This window comes from Folsomia candida, unplaced genomic scaffold (assembly GCF_002217175.1).
Source record: "Folsomia candida strain VU population unplaced genomic scaffold, ASM221717v1 Fcan01_Sc006, whole genome shotgun sequence".
NCBI classification, from domain to species: domain Eukaryota; kingdom Metazoa; phylum Arthropoda; class Collembola; order Entomobryomorpha; family Isotomidae; genus Folsomia; species Folsomia candida.
In genome coordinates, this window is record NW_019091198.1 from 1,323,730 (window position 1) to 1,339,448 (window position 15,719).

At 37.3% G+C, this 15,719-nt stretch overlaps 1 protein-coding gene across 1 annotated transcript; it reads right to left on the reverse strand.

The window, feature by feature from the left end:
* Positions 1-1,267: 1,267 nt before the first annotated feature.
* Positions 1,268-15,676, reverse strand: LOC110851331 (LARGE xylosyl- and glucuronyltransferase 2). Its single transcript, XM_022099071.2, has 17 exons — positions 13,778-15,676; positions 11,380-11,570; positions 11,000-11,201; positions 10,803-10,874; positions 10,612-10,706; positions 9,856-9,903; positions 9,264-9,360; positions 8,987-9,099; positions 8,772-8,897; positions 8,172-8,232; positions 7,898-8,040; positions 7,451-7,628; positions 3,571-3,695; positions 2,764-2,919; positions 2,309-2,488; positions 2,003-2,226; positions 1,268-1,909 (listed from the first exon to the last, which is right to left on the reverse strand). The coding sequence occupies exons 2-17, from the start codon at positions 11,554-11,556 to the stop codon at positions 1,831-1,833; spliced, it is 2,076 nt and encodes a 691-aa protein (XP_021954763.2). The 5' UTR covers positions 11,557-11,570; positions 13,778-15,676; the 3' UTR covers positions 1,268-1,830.
* Positions 15,677-15,719: the final 43 nt, after the last annotated feature.

Sequence of the window (15,719 nt, forward strand, 5' to 3'; positions counted from 1 at the left end):
AAGTGGTAATTTGGTGGCAAAGGGTGCAGATACAACAAATTTCGGTTAACATGCGGACTTTGTGTTTTTTAACAAAGTCATTCCCACCAGGGTTCAAGTTCATAAGGAAGAAGACAAGAAGATGAGTAGTTGTACATATAGTAAAACTATGCTGCTCAGAAAAATTTAGTAAATCGTCTCGTGTTCCTCCAATCTCCAAACAACGGTGTCAATCGTGGGAATACTTTCCCCCCGTCGAAAAATCGTTTAGAAACATATTTCTGCTTTTTGGTAGAGATGAATGTCGTTGTCGTCGTCGTGACTTTCTGGTGTGAAAAATAAGTCGAGTCCAAAATAAATGTATGTTCTGTTAAAACATGCACTTTAAATAGCCTCGCTTAAAAACTGTCATAAAAATTATCCTCATCAATATCACAAATGTGGACATGAAAATATGTAGGGTGGCTTTTCTGTAGTAAAGATATTTATGACAGAAAAGGTAAACTTAAATGGATTAAACACATCTCTTTCGCACATTGCACTATGTCTGCTGGATTTGCATTTGTTCTTTAACAATGAAATGATGATATGGTTGCACATATATATTTACATATATTCGAGTCAAAGGAAATGGGAAGAATGAGACACAGTTTTGCTTCGAAGAAAACAAGAACAAACGGTGTCCGGGACATTTCATTCCCTAGAGTTCATGCCCACCATTGATTTTGATAAATGTGAAATAACTTAGATAAATGGCAGTTCCAGTTTGCTTCTCAACATTAGTAAAATAATTTTGATGGCTAAGGATTTCAGCTTTTTCTAGAAATTGAGTTTATAGTTTCTATTTTTCTCGAAATTGTTGTTGAGAAGCAAGATGGAACCGTTCTTCATCCAACTTATTTCGCATTGAATCAAAATTTGTGGGACATGCAGTGTGGAGATGAAATATTAAACTACAAACCTAAAAGTGCCTTAAATCCAAAAAACCACCCACCCACCCGTCTTCCTTCCCAGTTTTTAAATCACGGAGAAACTAAACGAGAGGTAAAATGCTAATTACATGCAAACAGTCGACAGGTACACAAAAACACAATGGAAATTCTTGTAATAATGCTGCAGCTAAATAGTTCCAGCTTTAATGTGGCAAATGTGGCTCTTAGATATTTAAAGCATTTATCCAATGTGGTGTCAAAAGCGAAATGGTAGAATTTTTTGTATGTCAGAAGCATAACAATAAAGGTTTTAATGCCACCCTTTCGTGCGTAAAAAGTCAACAATAAGATTGCAATTGTTTTAAATACATATTTTTATTTTCGCTACATTTTTTATTTATTTCTGATTGACTTTTTAAACAAAATCCTTATAACTAACAACATATAAGGACTTGATTGTAAGTAAACCAATCAATTATCATTATTATACAATGCGTTATTACACTGATGTAAATCCGTACTGCGGTGTTTATATTGTCTCATGAAAGGTACAAAAGTCTCAATAAAAACTGGATAACATTCGTTTTATACATAAAATAGGTAAATCAATGACAAATTAGTTTCATATAATTATTTGGATATGGACGAGAGGAAAGTTGGGAAGGTATTTTGGTTGAGATGTAATGATGGATAATTTAGTTGCATGTTTTCACTGTGGGAGATTGTGATTTATAATTAGGAATGTTATTCTCGGACATATGTAATAGGATGACTTTTCCATAACTTTATTGATGAAGTGATTTATAAAATAAGTGCTAGTTCCCGCGGGACCTTTGATAAAGTTGCTGCTACATACATTACATCGGAGTCAGTCGAAGCGTCATAATTTCAGAGTCATGCATACGTACTCGTAATCTCATCATTTCTCTGGAGCAAAGGTCTTGCCATATTTTTTAGAAATATCATCTGCAAACTCTTTCTTAAGAGTGTCCAAGCACCTGAAATGAGTAGTAATAAAAAACAAACTTGTAGTGGACATGATGGATGACTTTACACAACGAACCAGTTTTAGCTGACTTTTTATTATTTACCGTTTATAAAGTGGATTAGAACGATATTTCGCAATATCAAGACTAGGAGAGTGTGGCGTGTGGACAATGTAGCCGTTTGGCAGGACGATAAATTGGTAGCCTTGGGCTTCCAATTCCATTATGTGAGAAACTTTGTTCCAACCAAAGCCTGCAAATCGCAAGTCGAATTCGGGGACATCTCTTCGAAGAACGAGATAGGGTTCAAAGTCGGGCTCCCAATTTACCTTTGTGGGCACAGGAGGAAATTACGATCAGAGAAAGCAGTCGAATTTGTAGTGCCAGACCACATGCAGTTGAACAACATACCCTGTAAGGAGTGGTGGCAGATCTCCACTTTGTAAAGTCGGTGGGGAGATGACCTTTGGCCCAGACGTGATACCGGAAAGTGAAGAGGTCTCCGACGTCAAGCATTTTCAAGAGTTCAGCCTTGCTCTTGGGGAAGTTGAGGCGATACCGTAGGGACTCGAAAGCAGGAACCACCAGTGCCTAAAATTTGTCATGCAAAACACCACCCAAGAAGGAGATGAGAAGAGGTTTGAAAAATGTGGAATACAATTCTTGTCAGTTTTAGCACCTTCTTTGGAAGAAGGAGAAGAAACTAGTCTTTTTAAGCTATTGCCTCGGATAATTGATGGATTGTAAAATTTATCACAGTTGACCTGTGCTAACTATCAGTGGTATTTTTTGTTAATTTTCTGGGTGGGTGAAGACAGATCCCGTCAGTAAAATAAGCAAGAGAGAGAGAGAGAGCAATCACTTACTTTATTCCCCTCGTCCATACGGAGATTTGGGATGACTCGTTTGAGATAGGGGTAGAGAGCGAGCATGGGCAAAAAGTCAATGTCAATCAGGAAGACGAATGGGGTTGTCACCTGCCTCAAAGCAACATTTCGGAGGAAATTCACAGGATACAAACTCTGCAAACAACAAATCAAACATTCTTCACCTTCAGATAATAAAGTAGTTGCAGATACAGTTGTATATGGAATTAAGAATAATGCAAATGGCGTATCATCACAGCGAAAAAAAAACGATTTGGATTTCAACTTGACCAGTTCATCGCTTTTGCGCATTCCATTTCATCGTGTTTCATCATCTTGATCTGCACCATGGGCAGAGATGAGATGAGATGATCATCTTTTGAAATATTGCAAATTTTTAAATGTGAAATAAACTTGCTCATGATACAATCTGTTCCTGCTTTTCATGTTAAAAATTAGAAAACTTGGACAGAGATGATACTCAGTTTGAATGTATATTAGTTCAGAAAATTCAGCTAGTAGCGATGTTAAAAAAGTGCATCGAATCAGTTGCGACGACCGGTTCCCTGATTTATTAACGACAGGAGAAGCACGCGGATACAGTTTACTTGCCAATGTTCACGTTTCTATTTTTCTTAGCTATAATTTCTCCGCCATTTATTACACCCTGACTGCCTGCAAATGTACATATTTTCATACATGTGTACACCCACCGACTTGACATTCAGACTAAACCTGATTATTGTTCTGGACGCGCATCATGTAGTAAAAGCAATTCATTTTAATTACCACCTGAACAAAACTTACCCCTTCCTTGTAGACTATGTGATATCCAATGTTTTTCCGCTGTGCCAGAGGCTCGCAGCTCAGAACAAAGCTCAGAAATTGTTGTGCCTCGGTATCCGACATGTACAAGGCTAAGCTGATGGGACCTGAACATTGGGCAACAGATACAAATTAAGATACACTTATCAGAGCATTTGCACCAATTAAAACACGCGCAGGCATTTTTCCTATGTACTACGTGAACCATACCAAGCATGAAGTACTCATGGAGAGCAACAAAAATATATAAATAAATACGTGTCCGTGTATAAATACTTATCGTATTGCTAATATGTCGTTGTGTGAGATTATCACTCGAATTTTCTTGCGCAAAATAACGTGTTGTCTGTTTCTCATTCGGTCTGATAAAAGGCATGTAGTGTCATTATTGCTGTTTCGTCCGTAAATAAATAAGTCATGGGAATTTCACTCCACCAGTTCACACGATGTCAATTGCTTAATAACATGGAAATGGGATAAGTGTTTAGTAGAAGAGAGAGATGAGACCACATTAGGCGCACGTTGTTATCATTACAAACATGCACCAGAGTGAAATAATTGACACATGGATGTAATACGATGTGATGGATTTGAACTCGGTGTCGGTAACATCCTTTTTCCGTCGGCCAAATTATATGTACAGATATCTAGCTATGCGACGACGACGAGGAAGAAGAAGCAGGAATGAAATCTCATCTGCCGTAGAGTGAGTTGACGTGTCAAATAAAATTTGAGATTTTTTTCTTCCCGAGTAGTGGGAAACTAATCAAGAGAGGCAGTGGGGAGTATAGAAGAACCGCATTAAAAATTTATTATTTCTCCAGCTGCAAAACAGGAAAACGACCAAGAGGAGGAAGAAAAACAGCAAGCAGGAGTAAAAGACAACATCATTTGGTTAATGACATGTGAGGATGAAATCAATTAGCAGCTCGTCCAACCAATTCACGTAACTGAGCTGGCATATCGAGGGAAGGAATCAACGGCGGAGTCATGTCGAGGGGGCTGATCGACGCTAAGCTCAGGACGAGGATGATCAGTTCAGGAAGTGAATTTTATTGCAAGTTATTAGATTTGTCGACTACAACTTTCGCAACTTGTGTGCTGCTGCCAGAAAATCAAAACCACAAAAGAATTAAATTCAACCTCCTGTCTCGACCGGACTTGAACTGCTGCAACTTGTTTCGCAAAAACCATTAAACAACGGACAGTGTCAGTGCGAGACATGAATTTTTATTGGATGACATAATATACGACTCTTTCCTCCTCATGGTTTCCAACTTGTTCTCTCTCGCAGCTCCTCAATTGAGAAATTCAATACCAGTTTAATACACTTTTGCACCTTGGGTCACCGTCGGTGGAAAGTATGTATGTAGTCGGTAGTAGTGGTTACCCGGCGGCTGAAAATATATGACCTGACTTACACAACATGACGTACCCCCGTGACGACGACGAGATAAAGATGAAAAGCCTGGTACTATATTTCACAATGCCTATTGCGTACCTTTTTTTGAGTTATGCAACTTCTATGCATTCAATATTTAAATGGAATTAAAGAACATTTAATGATTACTACAATTATGGACCTCCATACTTTATGTGCCTTTGTTTTAAAATTTATAATCCCATCATGAATGACGTAAGAGAGAAAAATACTAAATCGCTTGTTTAATCTCGGAATTACTTATTACAACTCATGCATTCTCAGGTCATACATATTTCACCCATCTGCACAGGCAAAAGATGTATGTACCATGATAATATAACTAAATGAATGTACAAGTTGCTCGTGAAATTGATGATGTTGTGTTTTGCATAATTGTGGTCATTGTTGGAATAATGATGCTATAATGAACTTGATAATTATTGCGCCCTGTGTCTAACCGGTTGGCTTGTGGATGGACGTTATTATAAAATTAACACGATGCCGATCATCCCGTGAAGGAACACTGCAAGTATTTAGTAAATATGTTGTTGCAATTGGTATATGAGAAAATTTCGAAACAACACTGACGGAGCTTTTGTGTGCGGTTATCCTGATTTCCTCATCCGTCAAAGGGCAACTCGTGTATGGCTGCTAATTTTCTCATTACTATTGCCATTACTTTGCCACATCCACTCCACTCTTGTATTGTGCGATGTTATTAACTCGACCCGAGAGTCGAGAGGAGTCAAGTTTTGTGGCTGTCTTTTCTGTTTCATAATTCTATCCGGGATTGCTTTCACCATCAACTTTCTCTTTAAATCATAAACAAAATGTGCTGGCCACTGATACTCTGCACACTTTTGTGCATGATTCATACCCAAACCACAAAATCTGCTATGCGTATATATGCCTCTCTAGTAGGATGAGCAATAAGCGATGAGATTTATTACTGGATCTAATACAATGGAGCAAGGCACGGATAGTTGTGGTTGCTGGTAAAACTGTTATGCCATAAAAGTGGAGTATGTTTAGGCTCGAATGGTGAAAACAGCTAATAAAGTTTTCATACGAATTGTTCATTTAACATTATTATTTACCATTTCTCGAGGGAACCCTCGTCCCACTCGACCCGATAAAAATAGGACAAGGATATTTTCATAATATTGCGACGTGAGTGGGAGAGAAAGTTGTGAGATTGATGATGAATGCAATGTGAAGAATGCAGTTGCAAGACGGATTAGACTTTAAATGGCAATACTTGTGACAATATTCCTAAATATTCATGTTTTCAAACAACCTATCCGACTTTCCCCACGGGATGGGAAGGAGAAAGCTGGAGAAATTTCTAGTCGCAATTCGCCATCACCACAATGACCACATATTATCCTTATTCCTCAAGATATCTCATGTTCCTCGACCCACCTAAAGAACCAAACCACCCATCCAACCCTGCACAAAGGTAGATACGTGGACATATGTATGACTCAGAATTTACGTAAATGATGCATCCTCTCCTCTTGGTTAGTCCTTTTAAATACTGATTAATTAATTTTATTCCTGTCTGCAGTTCTACCTAAACACATGGCCGTCTACAATCTACACTGGTGGACAGGTAGCAAAAGGGGTGAAGTGGACTCACTCATCCTTAGACAAATGGAATCGGGTGGCAGTGCTGGTGGTGTGATCAAGTGGAACAAAAGACCCTGATGTAGCAAAAGCAGAGGTACTGCACTCGAGGGAGTTGCGTAATTTGGTGAAGAGCGGAAACAGCTCTTAAAAGGCCGGCTTTATGACTTTTCCTCCAACAACAAACTACTTTATGTCCATGCAAAACTCTGTGCTGCTTATTAATTTAGTGTGAGCTCTAGTGGGTTCTTTATTGCTAAATTTCCTCCATTATACACTTACTCTGCTCCGTCCACAACTGCTGCTGCTGCATCTCTGGTTTCTCGAGCTTATGATTTTATGAAGTAAAATTTACTCTTAGGTGTGTGCTGTAATTGCCAACTGCTCATCCTCGTGCATTCACGTTACAGGGATGCAGCAGGAGAAAGCGATAAATAATTTTTGGATGTTTTCATTGATCAAATGGATCATAATTCAGCAGGGACCCGCCCGACTTATGGTCATATTTAAGCAACATTTATTCAAGAAGAAGAACAAGAACAAGCAATTTCAAGTAACTATCTTTCTCTCTGTAATTTTGAGATCTCTCAGGAGAACGTTGGTTTTGGTTTATGGAAAACGTGGGGTTTACGACATGATTAGAGTTTGCATGCAGAGGGATTCCTCCATGAGAAACCAAAAACTCTAAATATTCATGGTATGATGTGATAAAGCAAATTCATAAGATCGGCTCTGCACACACTTTCACCGATTGCATCGCATCATTGTTACCATGATCATAAAAATAAGTCTCAAAATTTCCAGCCCACTCACCTTCCCAATGATTCGCCAGCGACTCAATCATTTGAAGCCGGTCCATGGATAGTTGTGAGACTAGTGTTACATCCGCCTCATCCTCAGACTCGTACTCGAAATCCAAATAGAATAAGTGCGTTCGGTACTTGATAAACTTAACGATCCTGAACTCGTAACACTGGTCGTCTTCACTTATCTAGAAGCAATCCATTAAAATGACAGGTTATTAAGACTGATCTCATTGAACAGCCGAACTTCTGAGGCTGATAGATAAGAAGAATAATTGTGAAGTGTGTTGACGTGTCGGAGAGAAACCTTTTACATTTGCCACCACGCTCATTCCTTACGTTTTTTTTATTTCGACGAGAGTGATGATACGTGTGACGATGCTGCATACATGTGTGCATGTACATACGTGCTGTATCGTACATATTATGGTGATGGTACTGGCGGTGGTATTATTACCTGTTCTTCAACATTTGTCGGAACCACTCCCACTTGCAGCGAACCAGTCGTGCCCGCCCCTCCGGTGTAATTAGCAGTACATCCAAACAATTCTCGTCTCAACAGATTTCCATCATACTCTAAAAATGTGAGGTGGAGGTTGCCTAAAAATGAGAAACAGAGTGTATAATAGAGGATCAAGAATGGGTGCAACACAAACTTAGTGTTCCTCGAAATAAAAAGTTAACCTCTTAATTATTATTATTTTTTTAGCAAACTTTCAAACATTACTTACGAAAAAACTCGGCATGTTTATTTTTCACTCTGAGCTTCTTGGGCGAATTCCAGTGAATTATCTGGTGAAAATAAAAAATGGAGTTAGGCACTCACCCCGTCATTTAAAAATGGCATTCATACTCTGCAAAAGAGATCACGGCGGGTGGTTGTTTGTGGCAAGATGGGATAAATGGAGAGGAAAATGTTAAATGGCAAATTCTTGTCATGAATGCGGCATGTACACTTTTCTTGGCAAGACTATGATTTCTTCTTGAGAGAATGCATGCAGATAAATCGGAAGGAAATGGCATGTTGGTGGAGGATGATGGGTGAGTGAGGAGGAGGAGGAAATGAAGTGTGGGCACGGATGGGATTTGTCATTGTTTAAAATCCTAATGAATAGTGTCGTTTGGTTTGGAGAGAAAAAGAGAGCAGTTATCATGCATGGACGGAATAATTAGGCGAGATTGGATGATGGGAGCATAAAGTTCGCATCTTTGATTGCCGGTTTTTGTGTTTACGGAGCTTATTAAGCATTCAAATTGACTTGGCAGCACGGTAACTCACAAAAAGAAGGACGGATCTTTAAGTAGACAAGGATATGGAGATGAACACTCACTTTAAGATCTGTAACTTCTGTGTAGCACGACTCACTGCGGGTGTTATCCGACAATTGCACATTCCATTGACAAGGAATCTCAAATAAAATATGAGGATTTTGCGTAATGACAGCGTTAAAAATATCCTGCATAACACAAAACGACGAAGATGGGTTATTTTTTTTGCACACAAATTGCATTTTGAAATAAGGAACAGGTCATAGTTGACGCTAACCTGATCCGCTAATGAGGTTGACAACATTGTTTCAAGATCACGTTCTGCAATCATTCGCCAAAGGTGGGGCCAATTCATCTTGCGCAATTTTGAGAGGGACATTAAGATGACGCCTGTGGAGCCAGGAGTAAGGAACCAATGAATCGTCAAATATTTATGTTGGAAACATTAACTTTAACTAACTATGACGCCTAATTAAGTTTAAACTAAAAAATATCTTAGTTTTTCTTTTCCTTGTTCTCTAGTCTTATTTTACTATAAATACGTAAGTACTAACCCGTGTTATAGCCACGTCCAAGAGCTGGCCAAGGTCGATGATTTTTCCACAATTTACCCAAATACCAATCGCTTTGATTTTCCACGAGTCCCAGCGTCTGAAAATAGCATGAGCAATTAAGTTTTATGAAAAAATCTGCAGAGTTATCGTCATCGTCATCATTGTTTTGTGTGCATTATTATTATTTCTGTGTGGGTGGGATGATGATGATAAGTGTGTTTGTGAGAGAGAGGAAGAAGGGGTGTAAAATTGGGAGCAGCTCTATAAACCTAATTATCGAGAAGATGGGAGGAAATAAATGGGAAAGACTGTCATTGTCTGTCATCCTCTAAATAATGGGATTTTACGGATGGGAGGAAACGGATTTTTATCTTCTTCTCCTTCGTCGTCAACTGCTGGTGGCACTGGTGTGTGTATCTACAATCTACAGAGCTGTTGTCTTATTATCTTTTTTTAGTGGCTTAATTGGGCATGGTATCGAACCTTGAGTGAGCGAAGGGGTACATATGTATGATATAGCAGATTGCATTATGGTATGATTGTGCAATTCTCTTCTACTACATGCTACATAGCACTAGTACATTTTACTTACTTGGGATGGACCCATTTTGGCGAAAAGGGTCCACAATTGTGCAATGTCCTAAGGTAATAAATAATATACTTGACTTATTAAATAAATTACATAATATATTAAACTTGTTTAAGCATAGTGATTTGCAGGTGATTTTAGCTGAACTGGAGGAGTTGTTCAAGTTTGGATAATTTACTAGTGACCAAATTGTCAACAAAACGTTGAACCACTCCCACCTTCTCTCTGCAGTTGAGCAAGTTGTGCAGACCGATTCTGGTCAAATTCATACCTATTTTACAATTAGCATTGCCTGAATTATAGTAAATTAATAAAGATGATTATTAAATAACATGATTTTTTTCTACCTAGGTTGTATCGACACTTTGTTCAATAGCGATAAATTCAGGGACAATGTCAAGAATCTGAAAGTGGTTAATATTGATGACCAATGAGACAATTTAATATGTTCACTTAAAGTTTCATTAACTTTTTCCCATCAAATTTCACTTCCACAAAAAATAGTGAAGAAAAGTCGTGACGATTGTATTTGGTTTTGAATCTTGAAGATTGTCGATTACTGGGATAACCCTTTTAAATACAAAATTATTATATGCACATTTGCTACCTCTTTCACCCATCATCACCCTTGAATCATTTTTGGAACTGATTGTGCATCCATTGGTTTTGTATTGCTATCACTGTCACACATGCTGTTCAATCACCTTCAAACCAATATCCCAAACCTAATTTACACCATCGAGTACAGTTTTTGCTTACCGTTGCAAAGGTAACATCCGTGTCGAGAACGATTACTTTTTCGAGAGAGGATGGCAGCGCTCTTGGCAAAGTTAATTTTAACAGCCCATAGACCCCTGTGCACACATACATACGAGAAAAGCATTGTAGACATGGTGTTATACATGTGATGATAAGATGTCGGACGAATGAACCACCTTTGTTCTTCTTACCCGAATAATGTTTGTTCGGAACCCAGTTCACCTCAGGCACCAAATTGTCCGCCAAATAAAAGCTGACGTCCACTGTATCAAGAGAAAGAACGAAAAAAACTCAATCATTTCTCCTGACCAACTTTCTTTCTCCTTTCCACCAGGAATTACATATAAGGAATTGGATGGAATGGGAATAATGACGAGGAAGTTATTACTTTGTGGAATGTGCCAAGTATTGAACAACGTCCTCAGAATCAAGTGGGCCTTGGAATCCACGATGAGATGCAGATGGAGGGGGTTCTTCCGGTAGAAGAGGACAGATTTTATGAGAGTGACTACTGATCGGCTCGAATTGTGACCAGCACAAACGATGGCGACGTCAATCACTTCGCATTTTGAGGGACTTTCCAATGGAATCTGTGGTGCGAGATATGTATCAGCGTCGATAAAGTGAAAATCTATTTAACTATGATGAATTTCTAAGTAGTCACCAAAAGCAGCTTTCAGTGCAATACTTTTAAAGTATCGGTTTAAGTATTTACTAATATGCAAATTATAGATGCGCGTATGTATGCATAGATATTAAGATATTCACCCCATCATTTCCTTCTCCTCCCGCTGTTGATTCGCCCTTCATGTTTTCCGTACCGGGGATGGATTGTCCTCTAGAATTTTTGAGGGTCAAAACCCCCTCGACAGACTTTACATTAACACTTTGAGCCTTTGAATCTTGACCCATTAGCACCTCTCGCCATGACAAGTCGAATACCATTCCCTCCGGTGACACTAGACCATAAAAATATATTATCTCCTTGAAGGTCATACCTCATAAAATCCACGCGTAATCGCTCTAAACTCTCAGCATTTGTTATTAGCTACATTAGTTGTGAGGGTGGGTGGTTAGTTAGTAAAATGCTATATATTTCAACGGAAGCATACAAGCAAAATCAGACACCATGCAGCTTGTAACTAGATACAAATGTACACATATTATTTACTACATATTATTTACTATATTATGTACAGCATCATAATGTCCAGCAGAAAATTCAGATCCAACGAAATACATATTCCGGAGCTTCTTCAACAATATGGAATAGCAGCGCAACTGCAATTTCTCAGCAGCCGAGGAGCTTTAATTTGATAGTCATTTCCATTTCCTCGCATCAAAAGGAAGTTTGAGCGTGAGATCCTCTTGTGGTTTCTTAAAGCGTAAATTTCAGCCTTGAATTTTAATTTAAGAAACATTTTATTGTGTTTCATGGAGCTACAAAAGTGCAGTAATGCAAAGCAGTAATACAGATATATGTGAAATTTAGTCAAGCAAACACTGGTTTTAAACTATGTATAAATCCGCTGGAATTGTTTCAATTAAAAAATAAAACGGAAATTAATTTTCCATTAATTATGCCGTTTAATTAGTCATTGATGAAGAATGACCTTCTGCTCTGATTTCCTTTTATTTGACAAAGACAAAGAGTACTTCTTCTGATGCATCTGGGAATTTGTAACTATTTATTGTGATTTGCTGCTGGTGGTGGCAAGCAAGAAAGGGTGAAATGGAACAATGACATGGAACAAAACGGAAATGACTTTGAAGTTGCTTAGTTTTCAAATTAAAACTTCCGAACCATGAACCATACTCGACTCAAATCGTTCTGATTGGATTTTGAGTTGGGCTTTTCGTAGAAAATGAAGAAAGGTGAAGTTTCAGACGAGTTGTAATGCTAATCGGCAGAGCTGGGATAATCCTGATTAAGGATTATGGATTTTAATCCCGGATTATGGATTATTAATCCATAATCCCTAATCCGGCAATGAGAGTTTTTTGTAGATTAATCCCAATCTATAATCCCGATTTTTCAGGAATTAGAATTAATCCGGGAATAATCCCATTTGATTTCATTAATCCATAATCGTGATTACGGATTACTAATCCTGATTAATCCCAATCATGATTACTAATCATGATTATTAATCCAGATTAATCCAAATCATGATTAGTAATCATGATTACCTATTCATGATTAATTCTCAATCTGGATTACTCAGTTCAATTCCCAGTTCCATTTCATCCCACTGTGTAGCTTGAAGTCTCAAGTTCTCACAACTTTGTTCTGTCAGCTACCATTTGAAGAATCAACATGTTCTCGCTGCCTTGTGCTACATATATCAATTGAAACTGGCCTTTTAAATATTTTATGTGAAACCACATAGTTGAAGTTTTTGCGCTAGATATAGTGTAAAAATCATTAATCACCAAATTAATCCGGATTATTAATCCATAATCCATAATCCTGAAATTTCCAGAATTTATGGATTAATCCGGATTAATCCTGACATGAATTAATCTCACGAAAATAATTTAATCACAATCCACATTATTTTGTGGTTAATCCATAATCCTTAATCCACCCTAAAAAACCAATAATCACCCAGCTCTGCAATCGGACGAACAATTACAGTTAGCAGCCACATAATATTCTTTAACTCTGCTAATACATATATGTAAGTTGTGCAACATAAATAATTTGCGATGAATTGTACAAAATTCTTAGACTATAGTGTTAATTAATAAATAAATCCCTTGAAATTTGTTTCCGATGGTCCAAATAGCCTAACTTTGTTGCATGCAATTCTTTTTTTAAGGCGACATATGTACAAAATAAATTCAATAATTCGTACGTTTTAGTTATTGAACAGGTGCATACATATAAAGCATGAGAAATGATAATGCAACTTAAAAAAACAAGCAACACAAAACACATTACAATTTACTGTGCAAAATGGTTTTATTAAATTCGTGCAATCAAATATATCACTGAAATTAATGACACATACACAATACGTTTAGCAAGTTTGTGCGTATGCACATACAATAACGCAAGGTGGTAAAAAATAGCACTATGATAAATTGACTGGCACACTTTCATTCATGCACAAAGTATTATATTTTCATGCATATTTTTTATCTCTGACCAAATGGGACTCACATTTTGAGCTGAGAGTGTATTGATTGAGAAGAAAGAGGACGGAAATTGCTCCGAAGATTGTGCCCAAAACAAAACCGGTCACCCAGCGTCGCGAAAACGCGTTGTGAAACAGTCCATGGCGAGACCGAATTTTGCAAAGTATCCCAGTCGCCTCCAACGTTGACTAGTTGTACACGTTACAATTTTTAATTTACAGCGATGAATTTGTTACAAAACTTTTCCGTTATAAACACCTCGCGACACGCTAATCTTTGCAGGAATCATTGTTATTTTAAGTAGCACTACTTGTTGTATTTTAATATAGCACTTGTCATTTTTGGTACGTTGCTTGATTTTTTATGTATGATTATCTCACAATACCTTGTTACTATTGTTGATTAATTTCTTCAAACCTATATTGTATTTTATTACCCGATACGTGTTTTACGTAAAAAATCTCAAAATTTTACTTTCTCTTGTGGAAGATTACTGTTGCATTATAATAAAAATGAAAATGATTTTCTGGATTTGTTAAAGAGATAACATTTTATGACTAGACGAGTGAGTTGTCGATTTATTATTTTTAAAGCTTTATTTCACACTTTAATAAATTTCGGGCGACATTTCGAGGGTATTTTACTAATGACGTGGTCCCCATTCCAAAGAAACGTATCAAGATGTCGTAGAAAAAGAAATTAGCTCGTAATGAATGTAATAATTAGTATGCTTTCTCTTGGAAATGTTCCCTATATTGAAATATGTAGACGTGCCGAGTATCTTAATTGTGTGTCCACTTTGGTAATTATTATTTATGAAATTAGTAAGATTACGAGTAAAAGAATGATGATGGCTGGGAATGAGTGAGTACTTGTATGGCTTTAATATGTAAACAAGTGTTATGTTGCTGGTCGGATCAATAAAAGAATCGATGGAGATATGATGGACGAGAAGAAGAAAAAGGAGCACCAGTTATTATTATTATGGAGAAACATTTCAATACACGCTTTATGAGGGAGTGAATAAACTATCAAAAATGGGAAGATGTTTAACTGGACACTTTAATTCTCCATCCAATTCAGTTGCCAACCTGTGTATATATTGGATTGGACTATGTTGTTCCAAATAAGCTGCTTCGAACTCGCTTTTTATTTTAGCCACCAAAAAAGATCCCATCATACGCTTGCTTGCTTACGGAAACGGAGAAATAAAGGGTTTCTATTTTCATAGAGATAAAGAAGTCAACTTTTCATTCTGCGAGTGAGAAGCAACAGCCAGCTCGCTAGCTTTTTGGAAACGTTAGATGAACGCTTGGCCGCTAGATTGCTTCGACAAGTTCAGTGTCACGGTCAGGAAGAAGTTTGCATTTTTAGTTGGATTTTTTAGTGATTGAGTAAAGTCCAGTAAAATGATACATAAAACTAATAATCAGATAATGAGTGTTTGGTTAGTTGGTGTTAAGGAAGGTGTGTGTGCTGGGCTGGAGAAATCAGGAAATGCATGAGAGATTTTTAAATTTTAATGATTGCGTAAAATGAGCTCGTTAACTTATTCGCATTACAATGTTTAGCATAAGTCCCTGTCCAAAAATAAGCCCATTGTTTGCTTCGATTAATCAAGATTGATGGTGCCATTAAATGTGCAGAAACTACATTCGTTATCAGAGTCAAGGATACATAGGTTACTGCATCAGTTAAATGGAAATGTATTGCATGCAAATTTAGTGGAATGGAATTTGGAAGGTTGATTAACGCACTTTAGATTGAATGCACATGATCCTTGCCTTTTGCTATTTAAAATAAACTGATGAATATCTGTAATGACGGATTGAAATGTATTTGCACTTGCACATAAATAACTAATGTTTTCAAATGTTTGATTACTCAACATCTTGAAGAAATAAGTAATTGCATTCTCCACAAATATGAACTACGTAATTCATAACATTCGATGAGAATTTACGTGA

Bases quoted from the DNA above. Each gene is read 5' to 3' on its own strand.
- LOC110851331 (XM_022099071.2), bottom strand. From the start codon at position 11,556: ATGGTATTCGACTTGTCATGGCGAGAGGTGCTAATGGGTCAAGATTCA. The intron at 11,202-11,379 runs GTGAATATCTTA...CTCGCACCACAG, and splicing joins GAGGAGAAGGAAATGATGGG to ATTCCATTGGAAAGTCCCTC. The intron at 1,910-2,002 runs GTAAATAATAAA...TACTCATTTCAG, and splicing joins TCTAATCCACTTTATAAACG to GTGCTTGGACACTCTTAAGA.